A 24,144-nucleotide genomic window follows, 5' to 3' on the forward strand; every position below is an offset into this window, starting at 1 on the left:
TGGCTGAGTGTCTCAGCCCGGGGCCCCTTGCCTCACTCGCCCATTTTGCCCATTCGAGCTTCATTCTTATCGCTGTCCTGCACCCCATCGCAGCTGAAGCTGGGCTCTTCTCCTGCTTGACCACATTTATCCAGGGGGCTCTTGTCTGGGGGTGATAAGCTGTCAGACTTGCCAGTACGGATGTAGTACTTCTCACATCCCCTCTACTCAGACTATTCTTTCCTCATTTCTACAGTAGTAGGCACTATTTTTGTCAGAGTCGTCTGCTTAACAGTATTCAGGTTTTTTTTTTCCTCCAGTACATCTACCTTGACTATCAATCACAGCACAGGTTCCTCTTTCATCCCTCTCTTCGTCTGTATCAGGCAGTGTTTTGCAGAGAAAGCTACTTTGAATGGCTCATATAACAGAATCACAGGGACCCAAAACAAAGACAGAGAAAGCGCTAATTCTAGCTACGCTCGAACCGATTTATGTCTGTGCGAACTAATTTTACACTTGAGGTTGCTGACTTCAAAGTCTGTCCCCGCGATGACTTATAGACTCTATGTTTGCAGCAACTGTTCTCTGTTTTCCACTGAATATTCCTGTTATTATCAAATATATGCTGCACTTTATCACTGTTGTCAGATGTGCCAAGATTTATTTGTTGGCTCTGCATAGCTTTAAAAGAAGTTGTTTTTAGATAGCTTTTTATTTAGTTTTATTTATTTAGTCTGTTTTCAAAAAATGAGTGAAAAATCTCTCAAATGTTAGTCACAAAGAAAGTATGTTCTATGAGCTTTTTATGTCATTATTACCCGACGCCATCCAATATACTCTATCGCTCTCTAATCTGAAAGGTTGAATGTACTATGGCTGAACAATATCAAGGAGATGTTTACCAATATTTGAAAGGAGATACGAGGTGCAATATTGCTTGTAGGTCCTTTCAAGCAGCCCTTTCTTTTCTACAGCAGTTTACCTCACACGTGCCAACATTACTTTCTTTTTATCTTCCATGATTCTAAATGAAACCACTGAAGTGAGTCCGGTAAGATACATTGTTCATGTAAACATAGTCGGGGTGTGCCGAGCCTTGGACAAGTGACCTTTTCTTACTGTCCCTGGATTCTTGCCCGATGATGCTGGGATTGGCTCCAGCGCCCACACGAGCATGACTTGTGCGGTCTTATCTCTCGACACTCATGATATAGTGCACTGAGAGATTTTCTAATGTTGCAATTAGAACGAGCGAAACAAACCTAAAACACACGACTGTGATTTATTGATTCCAGTTTGGTTAAAATGGACTTGAGTGACAATAAAAGTTAATTACTTATGTTAATAATAAATAATAATGCTCATGATTGAATGAAATTGTCATATCAACCAACATCATTGTAAATTATGATATGTGTAACGAATACAATTTATTTTCACTGCTCAAAATTGTTCTTACATTTAGTCTTCAATTGTTCTCCTTTATGTCCAAAATGACAAATTTAATAAGAAACAAAGCAGTGAGAAGTCCTCTTTTGAGGCGAGGAAAAAAAAATCTATAAAAAGGACAAATAGTATTTTAAATACTCACAGGAAGACGGAAGAATATCATTAATGTTGTGGGGTAAATGAGCTGGCTCTTGAATCAGAACATTAATTCTTGTGCAAAAAAATGATTTGGACTTGATCATTAGCCTTCTCTGCTTCAATACTCCATTAAAGCCATACTGTGACAAACTTCTCTCTTGCAAAAAAATATGTCATAATTCCATTTCTGACAATATATTAACTGGCTATTTTAATTCAGTCATAAAACTTAGTCTGAAATACTGGAAAGTATGAGTGTGATAGATAAATGTGGAGGATATAAAGTCAAACTTCCATTCAGAAATCCATTCACAAAATGATGGTCATTTCCAAAAGTTTTATTATAATGTAGATGATGGTCTCAGACATAAGCTACCCGTTGAACTGATAACACTAATTGATCAATCAGCCCATAAAGTTTGTCATCAGTGTCTGAATTACTTTTAATAAGACATATTTATCAAATGAGATTGGACTTCTTAAAGACTCCTCCTTGTCATCCTTGGTTCCATTTACAGTTCTTTGGTCATGTTGACATGAATTGGTATTATACCTTCTGTAAAAAAAATAAAAATAAAAATTCAGCCCTAGAATCATATGATTTTGTAATCTTTTGTTCCTCAATGGATAAGTGATCTTTTCATATGGATATAACCAAGCAGGTCTTTGGAACCACTGAACAAAACTTGGTCTTGTGGTCCTCTTCCATGTCAGTGCCATACATTTTGTTAAAGGCGCAATTAATTTGATATAAATTCACAATTCCTCTAATTGATCCGAAGGAAACAGACTGAGATGTCACATTGGATTATCAAATTTATATTTAGTAATACAGTTATTTTTATTTAGTTACCAACACATAGGCAACTGGTTTTACTTGTAATCATATCATTTTCTTTTTTTTTGTTAGTCTGCCAATACCACATAGGAAAGTGTGGTTATAGGCATAAAGGATTTTTTTTTCCACTTCAATCTTATTATATAAGTTTTAAATATCTATCATCCATCATCATCCAATGCTTTTCTGAAGTTGGTATAATAGTTTAAGACTTGCTTTTCTGGGACAACACTGAGGTGTTTCCAGGCCAAGAAGTAAACACTCTTGGTCTCTCCAACCTGGGCCTGTTCCAGGGTCTCCTTCCAATGTGATATATGCCCAGAAAATCCAAGGAGTCCAGGAGGCATCCTTAAAAATAAGTTCCTGTCAAACCTCAAATGGCTTCTCTGAATGTGGCATAGCAGTAGTTTCACCTCAAAACAACCCTTAATTTCCATTATATGTTTTATTTAAAAATACAAATGATACACAATTATAATTATAATAAATTAATTATGTTTATTCTGTTATTCCAATTCATAAAGTATAGATAGTAAAGTATGTATTTTATTTTACTAAAACAATAATTGATTCTAAATTTTAATGTTAGATTTGTCTTGTTTTTATACTCTCCCCCTATTAGAGCATGAATGCAACTGATGCAATCTTGGTGCAAAAGTTTTGCTAGTCTGGGTTATCAAAACAAATATGCTCGCCAGAGGGTGAACAGATGCTACTAAGATCACCTCTGTCCATCGGATCTGCTCACTGGTTTCACCCGACATTCTGAGGAGACCCTTGTGAAAAGTGCTTCCATCGTCTTGGTGCTGAACTTGAATCAGAACCCCGGAGAGTGCAGGAATGGTTTCCTCTGAACAGGGGAGTAGCAGAAGCGCTTCAGCAGCGGTGGCAGCAGCGAGCGTGAGAGAGAAAAAGGGGAGTGTGTGTGTGTGTGTGTGTGAGCTGGAGTGAGAGTGAGTACCAATGCACTGTGGTGAGCGTAGCTGAGCTGTGCCGTCGCGTGGCAAGCTGTCTTTCCGTTTGGTTCCCGTGCTCTCTGATGAGGCAGAGCTCCGGCAGGGAGACAGAGATGCAGCTTCACTCTGCGCTCCAGCATCAGTGAGGACCAGCACCCAGCTGGGGCATCACCGTGCAGCATGGTAGGACTAGAGACCCACTGCTGACACCGGCGTGACTGATGACAGCTCACGCGTGGGTTTCCATGCTCCGCAGCCGTGCCTCTCCAGAAGGAAGCACAGCCATGTGAAAGTGACTTGGCTGCCAGCAACTCTTGGACATGTTTTCCAGGGCAAACTCTGGATTTCTCTCTGTGTTTGAACTTATTTTTTTTGTCTCGGTGCTCTTTGGCTGTCCTGAACTCACCCACCAGGCACGGACTAAAGGCAGATGGAACAAGGGAGGAGGTAAGCAACAACTGTTCATGTTAATATGCAAAGTGCCGATGTAATGACTGCCGGGGCGCAGAGAAAGTGACGGGTTGACAGATTGCTGTCACATGCTGACCTTGTCTCTTGAGACCTTTGCATGTCAGCTCTATTTTTGCATACAGGTTTAGGGACTGATCACTGATCACCCATCAACAACCTAACAGTACGTTCCCACTGATTCCACTTGACACATACAAGGGGGGTTGATTCAACAACTTTTGACCACTTTTGTGTTGTCAGCTTTCTGGAGGGGGAGGTCCACTGAGCTGTAAGTTTTAGGGTCTCTCACAGCATGTCCCCACATGTGAAAGCATCTCGAAAGTGCCAGTGGTGTCCCAAACCTGTTATTTTGTATTCAAAGTCTTAGATCACTAGTCATGAGAAATAAGTGTTAATAATTCATCTCAGCCCCACCGTGGGAGTGGTCCTCTCGCCTCTCTTGTAGCATTTAATCCCCTTTGTCGGATTAAAGGAGCCTCTAATCTCAATGCTGCTGTTCAGTGAGAAGACTGAGAGATGCTCCCTGCAGCCAATGGGCATTGTTAGCACTCAAGGCTCAATGGGATCCATGTGTCTTCAAAGAAGCCGTGTCACCATCTTCATGATCTATTTAATGATTCCTTGCCACTTTGGGTCTTGTTTCCTCTGATCTCCCCCCATCTATACATTTCTTCAAATGCATCTAGTATGCCCTTTTATACCTTTTAGTTTGTCAGATCATTAAAAGTTGGGGCATGCCCTTTGGTGGGTACCACATGGAGCAACATTTCTTGTTAGACTTTTGTTTCTTCTTTTTGGATTTACTTATGCATCAGATTTTTTGCTTTGATCGTGAAGCTGCACATTTTTTTCTATGCTATCTCATTTGGAAAATACATTAGAACTAGTCAAGAATCCCTTGTTCTCACAAATAAAGTAAACATATTTGGAAAGTGACTTTAAACCATCATTCATACCTCTCCTGAAATAGTTTGACGGATCATTTTGCATGACTTGCCATAATCTTGACCATGGAAGATAGATAAATATTTCAGCAACACTGTTCAGTCAATGTTTAGCTCGGAAGGAGGAGAAATGACGTGCCATGGTGTCATGGTTGCCAGCCATCTACATGTTTATATGTGTCCTAAGAAACAGTGAGGACTTTGCATTCATAACGAGTGTCATAGAAACTGCCCTTGTCAGATATTGAAGCAGTGACCATGCTGTTGACTTTCTATAAGCAACAATGGCTTATTCATTCAATGTTTTTCCAGTCCTTTAATCTCAGGTATGGTGTAGTTACAGGGAAAAAACAAAAATACCATATTCAGCTTTTAGTTATAAGTGTTTGTGGATGTTTGATCTTTTAAAATGTTTTAAAACGTCTAGAGTCAAACATGTTAATCTAAACCTGTTTACCAAATTAGGTTCCAGCTATCACTTTTTCTGAAAGAAATGGAGGGCGACGACCTCCTGCAATGTAATTATGACAATAACCTGTTCCCTGTCTGTGTTGTTATATAAAATAATTCCCGCCCTGATATGTAATCTGTCTTACATAATTATAGACTTTACCTTGGACCCATTCACGCCTGATTAATTTAAAATAAGTGTGATAGGGAGTTTGTCAGAAATCGTGACATTACTTTTGCTGTGGATTGTTATCATGCAATCAGCGCTTTCTTCAAAAATCCCAACCTTTCTACTCTTGTTGATAAAGAAGACATTTCAAGCACAACATTTAAATGAGTAACACATCGCAAAGGTGCTCATGTCACTTGATTTTTTAAAACCTCAAGGTTCTGGTTGAGATTAATTCTGTTGCATTCTGTCATTTTTCTATTAAGTCTCACCCAACATTTTTTTTGTCATATCATGTTTTTCATTTTTTGTTGTTTATATTTCAGAATGTAGCTGCACTGTTTAAAAGCCGTACAGAAAAAGATGAATCTTCATCTCCAGACAAATCCAGACGAAGCTCTTGAGCATCACATATTTTCTCTTTCCCTTCTCAACGTTACCTTAAAAATGTTATTGACATATATTTGTTTAGTTATTTTATCTAGCAGGAAAATGTGACAAATCATAAGCTCCTTGGTGGAGGTAATAATCAAGGAGATACATAAATTGATGATAATTACATCAGCACCTCATCAATCCCTGTTAATGATAACATCTGTTGGCCGTGCTTTCCTGTCAATTTTAGTTGAAAAATGCAAACAAATAATCCATTCTATCATTTAAAAATAATGAACTTAAAGTTCCCATCTTTACATGCCACTTTTCTGTAATATAGTCATTTATAGATAAAAAACGAATTAAAAAAAATCCCCTAATATCTTTAGATTTAACTGGATACTTTCTCTCTAAATGATGAAACAGATTTTATGACGATCCACGATCTAAATCCAACCCCTTCAGTGTGAAACAAATTGAGGTGCCTGCAGATTCCCAACCCTTGTTCAGGGGATTAACATCCGGCACAACAGATGTAGGATGGTTCAGTTGGCAACAGAACATAAGTTACCTAAACCCCACAAGAGGAAAACGAGAAAGAGGTGTGATGAGTAATGGCTTGTTGACTGGAGTTTTTTAAAAAGGCTTGGGGTGTGAACAGTTATAGGCTGCTGCTTTCAACATAATACACCTGACTTCTTCTTGCTGAGGGTATCTAGTGTTACTTCCCGTGAATAATGCCGCATCACCCAGATTCAGGTAAATGCCTATTGCATCATATTGTGAAACCGGGATGCACTGAGTGAATTTCTGCATGAGCACCAGATATGGAAGTCAACAGTGAATACTGTGGAAAATCTAATTCAATGTATCATGAGCAAAACAAACTAGAATAAATCAGGAGGTGGAGATCAGTCCAGGTGGTAAGATGTGTGGAACCAGACCAGACTTGCAAGTGGGGTCATTTTTCATGATGCTCTTTTTATTTTATTCTATTTTTCCGCTAAAGAGCAGCTTGCTGAGGTGAGCAATGAAAGAATAATGGTAAGAAGAGGTGACCAACACATATTACAGAAATAGTACTCAACCTCTTCTATCTCCCTTAGTGTCGCACCATCTGGGAGGAGAACGAGGGAGAGATCAGATTTATAGACCAGAAGGAGAGAGGAGACATTCATATTACCACTTCCTACCCACACAGGAATAATGTTGCCTACCTTAGATGAAAAACAAATTCTTAATTACACCACAGTGTTTGCAGATATTGCATAAGTGCTATTTGGGGCCGGTATCAGCTTTGGAAATGTTCAGCAGGCGTAAAATGTAGGGTTCTTCAATCTCAGATTCCCAGCCAATCGAGGAAGTTTCAAAGAATCACAAAATGAAGATCCAAGCAAAAAGGGATAGCCACTGAAAGTGTGTTTTTTAGATAAACAATATGTTCAATGAATATGTATCAACATCAGTCAGAGCATGGTAAATTGCTGGCAAAACAAAACTAGCCGTCTCTATCTGCCAACACCGAGGTTTGTTTAATTTAATTCCTTAAAATGCGATTCATAAATTGACTCCTATGCTTAGGTATTTTTCCATGGAGCACCATTCTTGTATTGTGTGTCCTTTTCCTTGGAAAAAAATGTCTGGGTAGAAAACAGCATGTTCATCATTTTGTTCAAGATATCAACATCCAACATCAAGCTATAAATAACTAATTAATCCATTGCACTATTGGTGTTGCAGCATATTATTATGCTTTATAATTATTATTTTATAAACATCCATCACGTAGAAAAAAAGAATACTTTTAAGTCCATTTAAATAGATATATCGCAATCATGAACATAATCTGGATTTTGCTAATTGCTATTCAATGTATTATTTTAATTATTGTTGTAGTGAATTTATAAAAGTTAAATAAGACTTTGAAAAATAAGAAGAGCTACTTTGTGTGTAACTGAGGTGACTCTTGCATTTTTTAAGTTTTAAACAATTGTTTAAGCAACACTAGGAAATTACTTTGCCAAAATGACTGATAAAGGGGTCAGTAAAACTTCCACAAGTAGGAGGGGTCAACACATTGTCAAAAAAGACAGAAAAAAATTGAAAAGGTGCATAGTTGTAAGGTGTCCTGACAATCTTTTTTCTCCAACGCAGTTCAGTCAGATGGGAAAAAATAATTCTGGTCATGTCTACTTCTTGTCTCTTGGCATTCTGAATAGTGCTTTAGTGTGAGCTGCTGTTTTGTTGAGAAGCTTGCTCGTAGCAAGATACAAGATTTAATTTATATTTTTGATGACGTTAAATGTATTCAGTCATTTTCAAGTCATTATTCAGTCTAGCATGTTTTGTCTTGCTGAAACAACCTCTGAAGGAAAAGAAAAAGGTTTTGTTTTTCCTCCTGTGACATTTGTAGCAGGTTTGATATCACATTGCCTCGCGGTCCTTTCTAGTGTAAATGCCACACCCAGCAACAAACTAGTAAAGTTCTCGGCTATATTTATCAGAGCTCCTGCAGCTTGTTTGTTGATTAATATTGAATGAGGTGTGTGTTTTGCCTCTGAGCTATTATGAAAGTGTATGTTTTTACTTTGAAGAAAAGCGAAAATGACCACAAGTGGCTCACAGAGACTCTGCATCTCTGAGTTGTATTTCAATGAGTCTCAAGAAGAAAACAGCGCTCTATCAACGTTGACACAATAGTTTGCAGCCACTTCTAATCTTTCAACATGTTTTGCATACTAGTGCTTAAGACTTTTGTGTGTGTGTTGTTTCTAGGGAAAGTGAAATAATATTCTAGCCAATGGTGGGAATTAGGCAAGAGCCTGATGGGGAAATGAATCTAGTGTCTTTCAATTAATTTGTTAAGACTTGTATCTGGAGGCAAGGTGGCTGTCATGTGGGGAAAGTCACTGGCTCCCTGCACGCCATGTTATTTAGAAGACAGCTGAGTTTGGATCTACTCGCATTTTCCCTTTTGATATCGTGCTTAATCACAAAATGTGTAGGGATTAGATTGTAATACTAGCTTCATATAACACATTAATGTAAGAGACACATATAGTTTGACTTCTAATCTTTGTTTTGATTTGATTTTAATACCAAAATAATAATTTAAAATGCATCTAATTTATTTGTTTACTTGTATTTTACACAGGTTAGAACCTAAGGCATTATTTAAACTCCTTATTTAGTTTAAGAGGCAATCTTTTTCTTTTCGTTTCGATGCTTTATTTCTGTGACACTTTTAGAAACACATCAAAAGTTGATTTTACAAATAGTCTTTAATGAACGTGAGCAGCATGGTGGAGAAGTGGTCGGTGCTGCAGCTGTACTGAAAGAGTTTGAATCAAGCTTAGGGCAACTCAGAATCTGGGTCGTTTCTGTATTCAGTTTGCCTGTTTCTCCCCGTGCTTGGATGGGTCTCCTCCGGACACTTGGGCTTCCTCCCAGATTCCAAAAGCATTCAGAGGTTAAAGGATGTATTTTATTTTGTATTTGTTGGATACAAAAATAGAGTCCACCCGCACCCCAATAAATACATTTCCCCTAAATTTAATTTAAACTTCACTCAGTGCTAACAAGCTAACTGTGGCATATGTGCTGGATATTATTTTTGTTCTTCCTGACAAAGTTTTATTAAAAAAAAAAGTTTATTTTGTTATGAGGTGGAGTTGCTTGTAAGGAAGAAAAATGAATCACTGAGATGCTACAATCACCCTGTGATGATTTAAGCAAGATTGATAATGTAGCAGCAGTGTTTATAAGACTCTTATTTACGAAAAAGAGTTTGAGAGTATTTTTTGTTGGCCCTGTGAATGCGAATTAGGATGTTACTACATTTTTTGCACCTCTGCTATGCCAAAATGAAGTCCTTAAGAGGAATCTATTTGGGGTGTCATGGCACTGCTATAAACTTTTTAAGCTGAACCCATTTGCATTCACGCTTCTTTCCAATCTTGTCTGGCATCATTAAACCATGTCAATTCATATTTATAAACATGCTTCTCTAATCTAAAGTACATTTTGTCACATTATAATTTGTTGATGTTTTTTTTTTTCGTCTAAAAATCCACAAAAGCAAAAGCGACATGCCCCCTGTTTTTAGACAAATCCAATTAGAAAATTGAGTTTTTGGAGGTGTAAGTTTAGAGCAATCAGTGTGTAGAATGTACTCACATTAATTACGAACGCCCACGTATCTGACAAGAAACTGCAGTGTGTACATGCTAGAATGAGGCGTGATTATAGCTACAGTGGTAACAGGATTGAGAAAACATTAAGTAAATGTTGTTGCTACCCAAATTAGAGCAGCAGGGGGGGGTGTATTATCAAGTCAAATCCCAAGCTAAGAAAATAATTGGACAAGTGAAATTATCTCTCCATCTCCGCATGTACACCAGTTGGAGTTATGTGAGATTCACACTTGTAAATCTTGTTTTTGTTCTTATTTTAATGGGTTTTTAACAGCTTTCATCCTCGATGTGGCAGAATGATATCTGTGCTTTCAAGTTTCTTTAGGCAGTATTTCCACTTGGCAAAATCACTTGTCCTGAATCTTTCAATGATCTACTTTTTCTTGTCATCTTTTTCCAAGGATGTATCGAAAGGCGGATCCTAAGATTTAAGTTGGAAAGTAGTTTGTACTGAAAACTTAATTTTATATAGGTTGCAGACAAAAACAGGTCATGTGTTCTCAATTCGTCCTTCAACATTATTTTTGCCACAAAGAATTGACATGAATCTGACATCTGAAGAATCCAGAAAGAAAGTTGGTCACACACAGTCAAAAGAGTGTAGAGCTTTAACGGAAACTTTAAAATACAACAAAAAGATAATAATTATACATTTATTTGGCTGCTACAAATGCTAAATATATGGCTCATTTATGTAGAGTTATTGTATTAAATGGAATATTGTTATTAATGCTTTTTATGTGTTATGGTTATGGTGTTATAATGACTCATTCAGATAATGTATCATAGAGAAAGCGAAACCTCAAGTACAAACCTAAAATGATATTACAACCTAAATGATAATTTCTTTTGGGACACCATTTTGTTTTATTTCATTGATCATTTCCTTGTCGATGAATGATGCCATAAATGGATAATGCAGTGTTCTGTCTATCCCTCATTTTACCTGCTTGACACAACTCCATATTTGCCATGTACACTGATAGACACATGACAGTGCAGATTTTTTGTCTACCAATATTATAGAGTAGTGGTGTCAAACTCAATAAGGGGCAACAATCTTTCAGCATTTTTGGTCTTGGGGCAAAGCTATTTTGATATGTACCTTTCTTTAACAGGGAAAAAGTCCTTTCTTTCAAACTGCTACTGTTACTGTGTTACAGTCACATCATACCATAATCTTTGTTTCTTAGCTTGGCTCGACCATCGGCCTCTTTATAAGTCATCATATCCACATGCACATGTATCTACTTTGCCACATGAAATGACTTAGCAGGCCAGATTTGGCCCCAGGGAAATGAGTTTTACACATGTGGTTGGCTCTGTTTGAGTTTTCTTTTATATGGTTGAATTGCTATTTTATTTTATCTATTCTCACTGGGCTATAAATAATACTGTGTTCACTCATTGATCAATGATGTTAGCTAAGGATGTACTATAGTATTTATTCATGTATTTTCTCGACTGTCAAGCTTCCCCTAAAACGGCTCACAACTCCCCTGCTCTCCAACTCAACAAAAGACTGACCAAATTAGAGTAGTTTTCGTCATAGGGAAACATTTATGTCTCTTCAAGTGAAGAAAACAGTAAAAAATAATCAAAAAGCGACTCTCCCCAAAAATAATCGTCCATTAAGGACAGTTGCTGTGAGATTAGCAGCACACAGCAGCAGTTCCTCCTCTATCTCCTCCTCACCATCCTCTACCTCGCCGCACAGGGGGAAAGCTTAATTGCCACATTCCTGTCGTATGGCATCTAATGAAGCTGATTTCTAATTGAAGCTGAAATTACGCTTCACAATAACAATGTTTTATGGAGGGAATTTTAGACCGCTAGCATGACAATTTAATGTGATGGATAGAAGCGAGCCCGTTTTACTGCTCCGGAACCTTTAACCCTGTCATTTCCCTGCGAGGCTGTAGCCAAGTCAGAGCTGCTGGATCACTGCTTCATGGTTTGCTTCTGAGTGAGCTCTGTAATTTGTCTGCTTGCATCCCAGATCATTTTGATGTGGAGATGCTGATGGGAAAACAGCTTTTTCACCAAAGAAATTGTGTTTCCAAACACGCCCGAATATGTGTTTGAAACATCTTTACGGGGAAATAATTTTACTGTTGCCAGGAAGGCACTGCTGTGGTCAGAGTTAAAACAGTCTCCCAGTAAGCATTTTTACTCGCTCCAAGTCCCTCTCTCTCGATATACCTCCTTACCTCTCTTTGCTCTTGGCGATAAAAGTTTAAAGACATAAGAAGCTTTTTTCTATTTCAGGGTCACCATTAGCTTGAATAATGCATTGACAAGAGAAGAGTAGTTTGAGTTCTGTGGAGGATAGAAGCACAGCCTTCAATTAAATTATACATCATTATCACAGCTGGCAAGCCGAGTGCGACGGTAGCCTCTCCATCCTCCTCTAAATGTTCCATGTTACTGTCTTGTCTAATATCGTATGTCGAGCAACAGCCACTTCCTGAGCCAGCACAGAGCTGGAGTGCAGATAAGGCTTTGGACTGATAAAAAAACAGTGCCCTCCAAAAATGCTTATGAGCTGAAATATCTTTATGATATTTACTAGCTAAAGAGTAGAACGATAGATACTGTCTTGGTTTATTGAGTTTCTTCAATGCTACACACTTTGGAAGCAACACAGTACCAAAATACCAATTAGAAAATGAAAAAAAAAAGTTTTTATGAAAACAACGTGCAGCAAACAAAAAAAAAAGATTTATATTTAAGTATCAGTATGAGGGAGAAACCCTCTTTGGTATAAACAATTTAGACTCACACAGCAGCAGTTTTGGAGATAACTTCATACAACAAATTCTCTGCCATACCAGACATCAACAATACTACCAAAGTCAAGTCTACTCTCCATGGTGCTGAAGTGTTTCAAGTTCAAGTTCAAGTTATTTTATTCTCAAATACATGTATGCAAGACATACAGCATAGATGAAATTATAGTCCTCTCAGAACCATTATGCAAAACATGAAGTAGACAGTTGAAAGGACATTCAATAAGACATAAAAAATATATATATAAATCAACAAAATTAAATAAGTAATAAACAATACTTAATTAACTAATAAACAGAATATAAACACATGAACTGTAATGGTACACTGGTACATATATGTTGGGGTCCTGCCCCTATACTACTATTACTATAAATTGTGCTCGTCTTTTTTATAAAAACATTTAGTCAGTAATTAAAACAGACAGTCCATTTTGTACTGGGTGATCCACGTCCACTTGAAAATGGATGCAAACTTCTTTAATACTAATGAGAAAACTCATAGTAACTCAGTGGAAAACACTGGCTTTACCTTCACTAAAAAGATGGTTCTCCATAATGGAGTTAACTGGGAGTAACATTACACTATATCAACGACTCTAACAGATTAATCAACAAGTGTAAAGAATATTCTTCATACATGAATAGACCCCATCCCCTATCATGCTGCTCTCAACATCCTGTTATTATTATTATTGTGAACCTATATTAATATCTGAAATTTTTTATCATGTTTATTTCTCTATTTTTATTATTTATTTTAATTATTTTCTTTTGTTCATGGGAAACTTGAACACATAAGGGGACCCTTTTTGTTGGGCTTTGTAATAAATCTTTCTGAAATCATTATTATGTTGATGATAAATAAAAAATGCTGATTACAAAACAAAACGTTTAATGAAATATTATTAAACATGTGGAGGCTGTCAAATGAAGTTGATTAAATCGTTCTTGTCGTTCCTGGTGTGATATTAATGGTGAACATTTGTCCTGTCATTCTTTAGCTCATTAGGAAGTCATTATGATTCCCCCATTTAGTCCACGAGCATGAAATTAATTGGTTAGGAAGGTATTAAAATATTCCTTGTGCAATTGGGCCGATCATCAAGAACTACAGTATGTGAGGGTTAAATGAATTACATTAGAATATCTGTTAATCATTTTTCGTGTTTTTAGCAACAAAATAATTAGGATTTTCTTGACCGGAAAGCTGAAAGGTAGATTTGAGAAGGACATTAGAGCACGGGTTATTACCTGCCCTTTATTAGTGCTGCATTATTAACGCTGTCCTTAGCCCAACACTTAATTAACCCCAAAGACCTTAATTTACTAAAGAATAATGCATAACAATGGATTAACTTCTTGCACTCATTACAAAGATTGATTGATTAAAATTACAGCTGCGTTATCGGTCATGTTTAAAAATGACCACGTTATCGCTCACTCACCTTTTTAAAGACCTCCAGATTTGATTCTTTACCTAAATAATCATTTGTTTAAATGTTCTAAAAATGTCTTCAATGCCTCTAAAATGGGTGTTTCAGTTGATTTGCATAATCGTGATGACATACAAACAAAGCGACAGTAAAGACATTTTCCGCATCGAGATTAAATGCACTGAAAGAAAAAGCATCATCCCATATATTTGCCAAACGAAAAAAGTCAGTTGCAGAGGTAAATCAGGTTTGTAGGTTTGGTGTAGTAAGGGTCTCAAGAAATGAATTAAAAATAAATTACCTACAGACAAAAAAAAATTATTTAAAAATATATTTGAAAAACAAGAAGATCTTCAGAGAAGAGTCTGGTCCTTACTATTTATGAAAATGACCGAAAATAAAAAAAAATCATAATGGTTGAGTATTTAATTTTATTTGATAGAATTTGAATGGTACACATTATAATTTTCATGGGGGAATTCTGTCTTCGTCTGTGTCCATTTACAATTAACAAAATAATCTTCTTCCCCTACATGTGATATCCTGAATATGATTTAAATTTAGCCAAAAAATGATTGAGTTCCTGCCTACCTTGTGTCCCTTTTCTCTTGGTTGGATGGAGTTGCCTTCCCCTCTAAAACCGTCACTGAGAGGTCAGAAGTCTATATGATCGTTTTCAAGATATTTTGCCAAATGATCTGGAAGTTTGTTTACAACAGGTTAGGGATGTCTTGGGTGTACTTGTTTAAACCCTGTGGAACAACTTAGATGGTTGTTTTATTCACAATAAAAAGTATGCTCTATAAATAATTTCTTTTATCACCTCAAGAATAATGGTCTTAAGGGAAATATGTATTTGTCAGTAGTATAAAAAAATAAATAAATTAGTGACTATATTTATGGCTCAGAGTCATCAAACAAAACAAATTAAATTGTCTTCAGCATTAAACATTTATTGTGTGCTCTGAGAGTCTCTTCAAGTCTTGATGAGTCTCTTCAAGTCTTGAAGAACTTGAGAAAACACTTGTTTTTATCTTTGGTAATAAAATGAATAATTAAAAATTAAATTAAAAGGTGCATGCGATTTTTAAATTAAACACACTGATATCTGGTTCATTGGTGCTATTGCATGTTTTCCTTTGTTTGCTAGTAAAAATAAAAAAGTGGATTGAAAAGCTATTTTATCTTTTATCTTTGTCTAAGTGGGAAATTAGACCTCTTGTGAAAACATAATACAAACTACTTCCAACTAATTCAGACGAAAGGAAAATAAAATGGGCAAATTAAAAGCTCAAGTATAAGTGAGAACAAATCCAGCAGCTAACTTTCCTCCCTCTCATAATTGGTCATGATGGTGATGCTGTAGCAGCAATAAGCCCTGAAAGTCTGCACACATTGAATATGGATTAGGAGTTTAATGACGAGTAAAATTGTGGAATTTTGCTCAAGGTGACCTATCCCGAGGTGATCAGAGCCAAGCTTGATTAGAAGTGAAGGTAATCCCTTCTTCCTTATTTGAAGATTGCTGCCACCAGCTAATGTGTGTCACCAATTCCCAAGGCATGGGTGAGATTTTATTGGGTTTAGAAAGACCATATCTCACCTAAGACACCTCTGCTCATCTCTGTTATGGAAAAACCTTTTTGTTCTGGCTGTTGTCGAGTAGTTTTAATAGGATGTTTCGAGCACTCTAATATCTCCACATTTTCCACTTGAGTCGGGACAGTTTGCGTGCTGAAGAGCAAGACTGTAGGAGTGTGTCAGCACCAGCATGCAAGTGTCTCGCTCTACTGCCAACCAGTCTTGACACCATTAGCTGTGGTGACACATTAAGGTTCAGTTTGCCTTGTAATTTGTTTTGGCTGTCAATTTGATGGATGTCTTGTTTGCCGGCACTTCCTCACACATTGGAAAAATGGTGGCTTGGGGACATTGTTAAACGAACTTCACAAATGGAGGCAGAAGGCATTTGTTTTCTACAAACAGGTTTTTTGTGTTAATGGCTGTGTACAACATTGTCTTGATTCGGTGCCAGGGCCGACACTGGATAATTAAAGGTTAAAAGCTAATTTGCAGAGCCAGGCTGTGGACTGAGAGCTTCCAGAGAGATAGAAACAGAGATCACGTTGGTGTTCTTATTGCTCGACTGAAGTTCATCAAAAGTGCCTTGCAAATCTTTTTTGACATTTCAGATTTTCATCTAGCTAAGTCCTAGCCTCGTAGCACACTCCCAAAGTTTTATGATGCGGCAAAGAAGTGATTTACCTGTTTCCCACAGATAACAGGTCAACAGCATAGGGCTTTTACAAATTTCCCCTGTCGACCATTCCCTGCTGTGCATGGTAGAGCGAGGGAAGGAAATTGAAAGGCTCAGAATAATGAACCACCTCTTCATTAACCACAGAGCGGTGACTAAAGTAATACGCTAAAACAAGCTCAGCACTTATTATTACCATGTTGACGTTAGGATATTGCACTCCTTCGATTTTTTTGCCGTACCTACGGTGGCCTTCAAGTAGTTAATGATGATGATAGTGCTTTTTGACAAACTTGTTACCGGGATTATTAAAGTCTGATAGCGCCAACAAGTGGAAAAAACAGGTTCTTGTAGAAAATTGATTCAGTCAAAAATCTTTGTCTATTTATTTTTAATATTGATTCAATAAAAATAACAATAATTAAGAATACCTTTTAGGATAATGGTTCTCAAGATACAAGGGTGACACTGTAGGTAGAGGCTGTGGAAGTTTGTTAACCATGTACTGGTGTAATTTATCAGCTGTCAGTGTCAGCTGACACTTGTGTTCCTTATCCCCATGAAGGTTATGTCAATGGTTGGTTTTAGCTGAAAATCCCTTCAGAAATGAGGAAGGAAACCTTCGCTAAATATGAGGTTTAGCGCTCACACTTTTGGTTTTAGTTTCTTTTTGGGAAAAAGGTACCGTAAGTTAAATAATGCACAGGTACAAATATATTATTATATCATTGCTTCTTACCAATACATGTATAATTAAGCGTTGAAAGAATGTACAAGTATTTTGATTCATGTGATTGGAAAGAATCAACGTTTCAGTTATACAAACGATTAACTTTGGCCAGAATTTCCCGTGTGAAAAAAAATCAGACAAAAAACATAGTTGAAAAAAAAAATAGATTAAAATAACCTGAAGGGATGCACAAACATCAAAACTTGAATTAATTATTTAGTAATCTGAATTTAGTATCTGTGGGCCATAAATGTTTTTTTCCTCATTCCTCTTTCTGGCTTGTAAGTGCAAATTTTCCTCCGTGCTGCTGCATGTGTTTAAATTACTCCAAATATATTCAGTAGTAAGTTCGACCTCCCGAGAGCACCCCTGTAAGGACCTCGGTGTGTCCTGGTCTAATTTGATGAATAGTTTTCTTGTGCAATATTGATTCTGGGAACAGACAAGACCCTGAGAACATCTGCTCACTTGTGTTACTCTGATTTCTGCTCAGCAGTTTGATGTGGAGCCCAGAGAGAGGACTTTACTGTCTCGGTCCTTGACTGAAGTTTTAAAGCTGCGAGTGTCATCACTCTTTGCTCTTTTCCTCCGGTGGTGTCATTTGTTACAACACCCTTTGAAATTCGAGAACGCGTGTGAAGAGCAGACTGAGAGTCCCAAAGACATTGCTTCCTCAAAGCCACCTTTCAGTTTCTCTTCCCCGTCTTCCCGCCGAGAAGGTAACATGCTACAGCGGAATCTTTTCACCGCTCTAATCCATCAAGTAACGGATGAAATCTTATTTGGGGATCAGCACCAGCCAACTCCTGCCACGATAGCAACAACATGGAACTCTCCAAGCTCTCTTTTCCTGAGCATTTGAGAGAATCTGTCAGTTAAAATAGCCTTCGGCTTGATTTCCTTTTCCAATCAAAGAAAAACCGCCATCAGACCTGTTACAAAGAGTCCAGACTGAGTACAGTACAAACACGCTCACATGCGCTCCAATATGCTTTATTCGAACACCTACTTGTTTTGGTACAGCTATAATATTTGAGTGTTCGTGCCAGCCTTGGATTATTCAAATACAAAAGCTTTGTGAAAGAGATTTGCTTTTGTATCTGTTTGTTTCTTTTTCTGTCTCTTTGAATCTGAAGCCAGCCTCGTCTCAGTAGAATATGCAAATTTAGATGAAGAATAGCTGTCTGGCTCCCAGAGAAGCTCTTATCCTTTACTCTCGCTCAGATGTTGAATGGAATAGAATGAGCTATAAGGGGTTGTTTTGGACTAAATCTTGCATTTGTGAAATGGCACGATCTCTCGGAATAACAGAAAACGGACCTTTTGGTTGTAGATTAGTGATTTCCTCTCATGTCTGTGATGGTTTTGAATAACTTATCTAGTACGAGCTCCTACTTCGGGTGCTCTTAAAGTCTGCAGAGCACCTGCGTGTACAACAGAAAGGAGGGCACCACGGCATCACTGATGGCTGAACTTGCTGCTCCGGTACACTTGCATTGCAAATAGGAGTCTCCAAGGAACCATAAAAAGCTGCAGGAGAGTGTCTTCGCTCATAAACAGAAGATTAGCAGAGGTGCTACACTGCACAGGAGTGGGTAATGTGTGTAGCTCCAATTTCACAGACAGGTTGTTATTGACAAATTTGACGGAAGCGCACGATAGGACTTAATATTGCATCTATCTTGGCCATCATTGTGCGTTTGTCGTAGGGATTATCTGTTCTAATACATGAAGATCATTTCATTCATGCCAACAGCTGCCCTTAACGTGTGTGCCGTGTTGCCAGGTAGCCATTGATGTGAAATTGTGTAACATCACAGGTGACAGCAACTAAATCTGGAACATAACAGCAGCTCACTTTTCAGAAGAAGGCCACATTATCCACATGTCTTTACATTAGATAATTTAATATGTATTGCGTTTTTGTTCTGGTTGTTATTTTTATTTTCCATGATTTTACCAATTTATTAACGATATTTTTAGCACAAATTGCAGGACTGCCTAAAACTAATCATTCTATTGTTTTAGCTTTTATATAATATCATTGAGCTTTACATTCAAATAAACTGAATCGGACAGAAGGTGGTTGTAACAAAATAACTTTTCCTTACACATCATATGTCATTGTCAGTTGTTCTCTTTCAGGTAAAGGTATTTTTAATCCATCCATGATCCAGGATCAGGTCGCAGTTGAAGCACCTGGACCCAAGATACTTATTCTGGTAGCACCAGAATGTTTGTTTTCCACTCATTATCTATTCTTTCATCTTGAGTACACTATTAATTAATGGTTTCTAAATTGACTATTATTCTCAGATACAGGAAAGGATGTTTCTTCTTGTACTTCTTCTGCTTAATACATTTTACCATCAGGTCAGACTGACTATCCTATTGTGATCCTCTTTCTCAGTCACATCTATGCCCCTCATGTTTTCTTCAAGCAAATCCTTAAACCTCATTGGTTTTCTTGATAAGTGAGTGAGTTTATTGATAAAGTACCATGATACAAAGCCGTACAAGTACATGGTGACTCAAGCGCTGTCACATTTATGTCATTCACTGTATCCAACTGTACATTGGAGGATGGAAGTGTACCAACATGGCAAAATAGGCCACGGTGATCATATTAATATTTCATAGTGTGTGCTGTAATGGGTTATTTCATTCAGACTCAGGGGAATGGCCTTTTCGAGCTGGATGTTCTGTTCAGGAGCAACTTTAACTCCCAACCACAATAATAAATATACTTTTATAGGGATAAGACAATAAGCCCTTAATATAATATTTATAATATGTTCTTCATTAATTTGCTAAACTTATTTCTCATGATGAATGATAAAAAAGAAACAGTTGTTCAATTTAATTCTCTCTCTATTGATTAGTATTTATCCTATTTGTTTTCAGGCTCGGCTGTCAAAAATAATTAGCAGTTAACAGTTTCTCTCCGGTTAAAACACTGTACTGATATGCAGTAAATATTTTTCAATCGATTAAGCTGACAGCGAAAGAAGTGTGTGTAATGCTTTCGTGGCTTTATCCATAACACGGTTCTTGGTATAAGCCCTCTAATCAGAGGGAACCTGGAAAAGCAGACGCAAGGTGGTAAAGGGGACGATTTTATCCCCACACTCATCCCATTGGACGGGCATTCACTTTATAATCTAACAACCAACATCAGACTCCTGATTCCAATCATTATTTTATCTGTCCCTTCTCTGAGAGCCTCCTACTCTTCCACGTCACCCTCACTGCTCTTCAGATTAGAGAATTTGTCTGCTCTCTGCTTTATCTAACACTTTTCCCCAACCAAACAAAATTGGCTCCAGAGGGGAGTGGAACTCAGAGTCACAAGCAGAAGAGACAGGCTGGCTTTATCTTAATCAGCAGCAGACATTTAAAAAGTTGCACACATTTTTCCCTCCTTTTCACTGCTACAATTGTTCGTCGTGTTAACGCTGTAAAAATGAGGATTTATCTCAGCAAGACTTCAAGGACACTTATGAATTATTATACAATGAACAAACTGGAATAAAAGCTTATTTGGCTTCATTCGAAACAGAATATATTTTGAAATTTCAACAGTTGAAATGTCATGTGACGCATTACAAAGCTGTTTCAACCCACGTGTATGAATCATATTCATGACTACATAGCTATGGAGCCCCAACAACGAGGACTCATTTTTAAAATATGAGAAATTTTATTGATTCTTGTCTTGTGAAATTAGATCTTTGGAGGGTCTTGGTGAATTTCCATTTCTTGAATACTATTGAAATCTATCAAATAATTGATGTTTTAAGTTTTTAATTTCAGTATACTTTGAACATTTAAGATGATCTATCCGAGAGGTTACTTGCACCTTGTATCTAATCAGGTTTGAATAGCACGACCAATGAGCCTCTTTCTCATTCACAATTTGAGTTAGAGTTTACTTTTTACCCTAATCCATTGAGTTCAGAGGTCATTGATTGTTTACTGTTATATAGGTGGAGATAAGTTCAAGTATTTGCTACATTAACAAGAACATTTACAAGAACATTGTTCTTCTTCTTGAGCTGTCAGTAGTGTCCAGCTGATCAAGCTCACAGTAGCAAGTGGCTTTCCTCCAGGGGACTTCTGCTCGCTCGCCCAGGAGAAGCTGTGGTGGATCAATCGTCATGTCAGAACTCCTGTCGGACGCCTCCCCGGTGAGATGTTCTGGTCACGCACAACCAAGAGAAGACCATGTATGAGCAGGGGTATGTTTGAGGGATCGCTTTGTTATGTCAGGTTTCACCAGAGAGAGGGAGTTCAGATGTGACCGAAACTTTTACAAGTGAAATTTATTCAAGTTTTTTTTTTTCATTGGTCATCCGGACACTTTGCTAATTTTATTCAAGATCTTAGATTTTGGCCCTTTTTTAACTTACCTATTAACAGAAAATACAATTTGTGTAGATGATATTTAAAGCAATGTGTGCAAGGTCCTTTTCCTCATAAGTTGTTTGACATCCAATAATGTTAAAGGTGCTGATTCAAAGGTGTGAAGCATTGAATTAAAAGTGTTTCCTATCCCTCCCTTCATTTGTATTGAAAACATAAACCAGGTCTTTACAATAATACCAGTGCTTTGAAAATGTCTCTGTGTTGCAAATGTCCAAAGTACACAATGTCAACCTTGACAGTGAATGGCAAGGTTGTGGACAGTATCAAATCCCTCATCAGAATTCTGATTGGAACCATAAGACACTGACAGATTCACAGAGACCTTGACCCGAGCTGACATGCCCTCAAACCCCCTAGAGTTCCTGGGAAGCTGTGACCTCGCTGGCATGTTTCTGCTTCGCTCTTCGTCATCACTTGTGACAGTTTACTCATCTCGGCCTCCAACACTAACTAGTTTCCCTGCAACACTTCAAATCAAATCTCCTATTTGGCCTAATTTTTCCCAAGAGTTGCGTTTATTAATCAAGCCCAAGGCCTGATTGACAGAAGTTATCACCGGTGGATCAGTTCAGCTCCGCCTATCTGGGCCTCTCCGTCTGCCCGAGAAAGCTATCAGAGCTTCTGCTATCTCTTGCGCTTGCAGCAAAAGTCTACCACAACCAAGGACTTGTGCATTTGTGGCTGTCTTATCTTTCATTTTTAAACATTCCAACAATCAAAGAGCCTGTAGCGTTGCCTGGCTAATTGCTAGAGGATTGGGGGCATTACAGAAACCCCCTCCGACAAACCCATCTTTTTCATTCCACTTCCATCTCTCGCTCGCATTAATATGTTGGCAGCAGGTTGCTAATAATCCGCTTCAGCGCCAGAGCTCTTGATCATTTGACTGCATCCAGTTTTCAGTAACATGTTTAGCGACCCAGTTTAATGAAAACGGTACCTGTATCCCGAAACACTTCAAACGAATAGAAAATTATCCTAAGCGTCATTAGGCAACACTGGAACCTTTATCTGCCAAGACTGGAATATGGAGCACAGAGTTTTCATTAAGGATATTGGACTCTCTCATTGCCCCAATTTAAAGGATTACGATCTTTTCATTATGAGTGGGTTATGTTAAACCAGATTTACTGTATTTAAACAGATGGCAGTTGAGGGGGTCTATTTTGCATGACAGGATTAGGCTTCGTCATTTGGGCGTCTTTAAAAAAAGTGAAACATTATGCGCTTTCACACACTTCCTGCTGAGTTTAATACTGAAGAGTCGTAATTACTGGGGTACACCCTCGGCCCTAATAATGTTTAAGGCTTAATTATTCTTTGAAACAGAAATGGTGCCTTTGGGTGACTGATGATCTCGGCTGCAGCATTTCATCTCAGCCTTATCTTGATTTCTATAGTCTTTAATGGCTCTAATTCATCATTCGCTCACGTCCTGATATTAAACAACATGGGCCCTTTGAGACGCCTCTGTGTCAGGATGTTCTCACTTATCATTTTAACGGGAGCAATTTTCATTTTGATGCAAGTCTGACAGTTTGTTAATAACTGGACTAACACACAGTGTGTGTTAATATGCAAACACATAGCCGTCTTACTCAACCCTGTTCCTCACTAAGGAGTTGATTGACTGGAAGTTTTTTGAGTTAAAATCTATCTTATAAAATAATTAAATTCATTGTTTAGCTCATCAGCATAATCTAACACTTATGGCTACGTATATTGTGAACAGATGGTGTTAAGACCCGTCAGCTTAATGATGATTTTCTAGTGTTTGGTTTCGCTGTGATGAATTGACTCTGCCATCTTCCTGTGCTTGTCCAATTAAAGTGGTATTTCAACAGACATTTTGGATCCTGCTGGGCACTTGTTTTCAGTCTTAAACTCCTGGGAATGTAATTAGTAACTCATTTACTACAATAATGCCGGATTTGAATATGATCTGGAGATAACAAAATTTAAATGAGGGCTTAATGTCTGACTTTAAGTCAAAACCTAAACACTACTCAATAATGCCCAGTAAGATAAACTTAAATACAATGTTTCTCGTCATTGAAATTTGGCGCTAATGAGCTCTGGATCGCACGATACTGTTAAAACCAACACAAATCCTGAAGCTAATAGAAGCAATTATATACTTTTAAATGACATTCTGTGCTTAAGTCTCTCAGCGCAGATGGTCTTTTTCTCAGCAGTGAGCCTCATCACACACATAGTCACACCAGGACATTTGTTGACGTATCTGTGAGCGTGATGTCCAAAACACTGAAGACACTGTTCATGTGAAAACAATGTGATCTTTTAGAGCTCAGAAAAGTGTTTGTTTTTTCTAAAGTTGAGGATAGTTCCTCTGAAGACAGGGAGGGGGGAGGAAATTATATTTTACACTGACTGAGAAAGATGGATTAAAAGAGGAAAATAAATTCTCAATTTGATGAAAATACACTAAAGAAACAAGGAAGAAAATATAATTAAAAGGGGAAATAATGCCACGATGTTGTAACAATAAATAAAAACATGCAAAACTACATGCACACGTGTT

The 24,144-nt window shown here is 37.5% G+C and overlaps 1 protein-coding gene across 4 annotated transcripts in view; it reads left to right on the forward strand.

Moving 5' to 3' along the window:
- Positions 1 to 3,342: 3,342 nt before the first annotated feature.
- Positions 3,343 to 24,144, forward strand: part of robo2 (roundabout, axon guidance receptor, homolog 2 (Drosophila)) — a 305,161-nt gene continuing 284,359 nt past the window's right edge. For all 4 annotated transcript variants that reach the window (XM_087795574.1, XM_087795578.1, XM_087795577.1 and 1 more), the window contains exon 1: positions 3,343 to 3,810. In XM_087795574.1, coding sequence (XP_087651700.1) covers positions 3,684 to 3,810 — 127 coding nt within the window. In that variant the 5' untranslated portion in view covers positions 3,343 to 3,683. The remainder of the gene's footprint in view (positions 3,811 to 24,144) is intronic.

The sequence above is a fragment of the Callionymus lyra genome, chromosome 7, assembly GCF_982586985.1.
Source record: "Callionymus lyra chromosome 7, fCalLyr1.hap1.1, whole genome shotgun sequence".
NCBI classification, from domain to species: domain Eukaryota; kingdom Metazoa; phylum Chordata; class Actinopteri; order Syngnathiformes; family Callionymidae; genus Callionymus; species Callionymus lyra.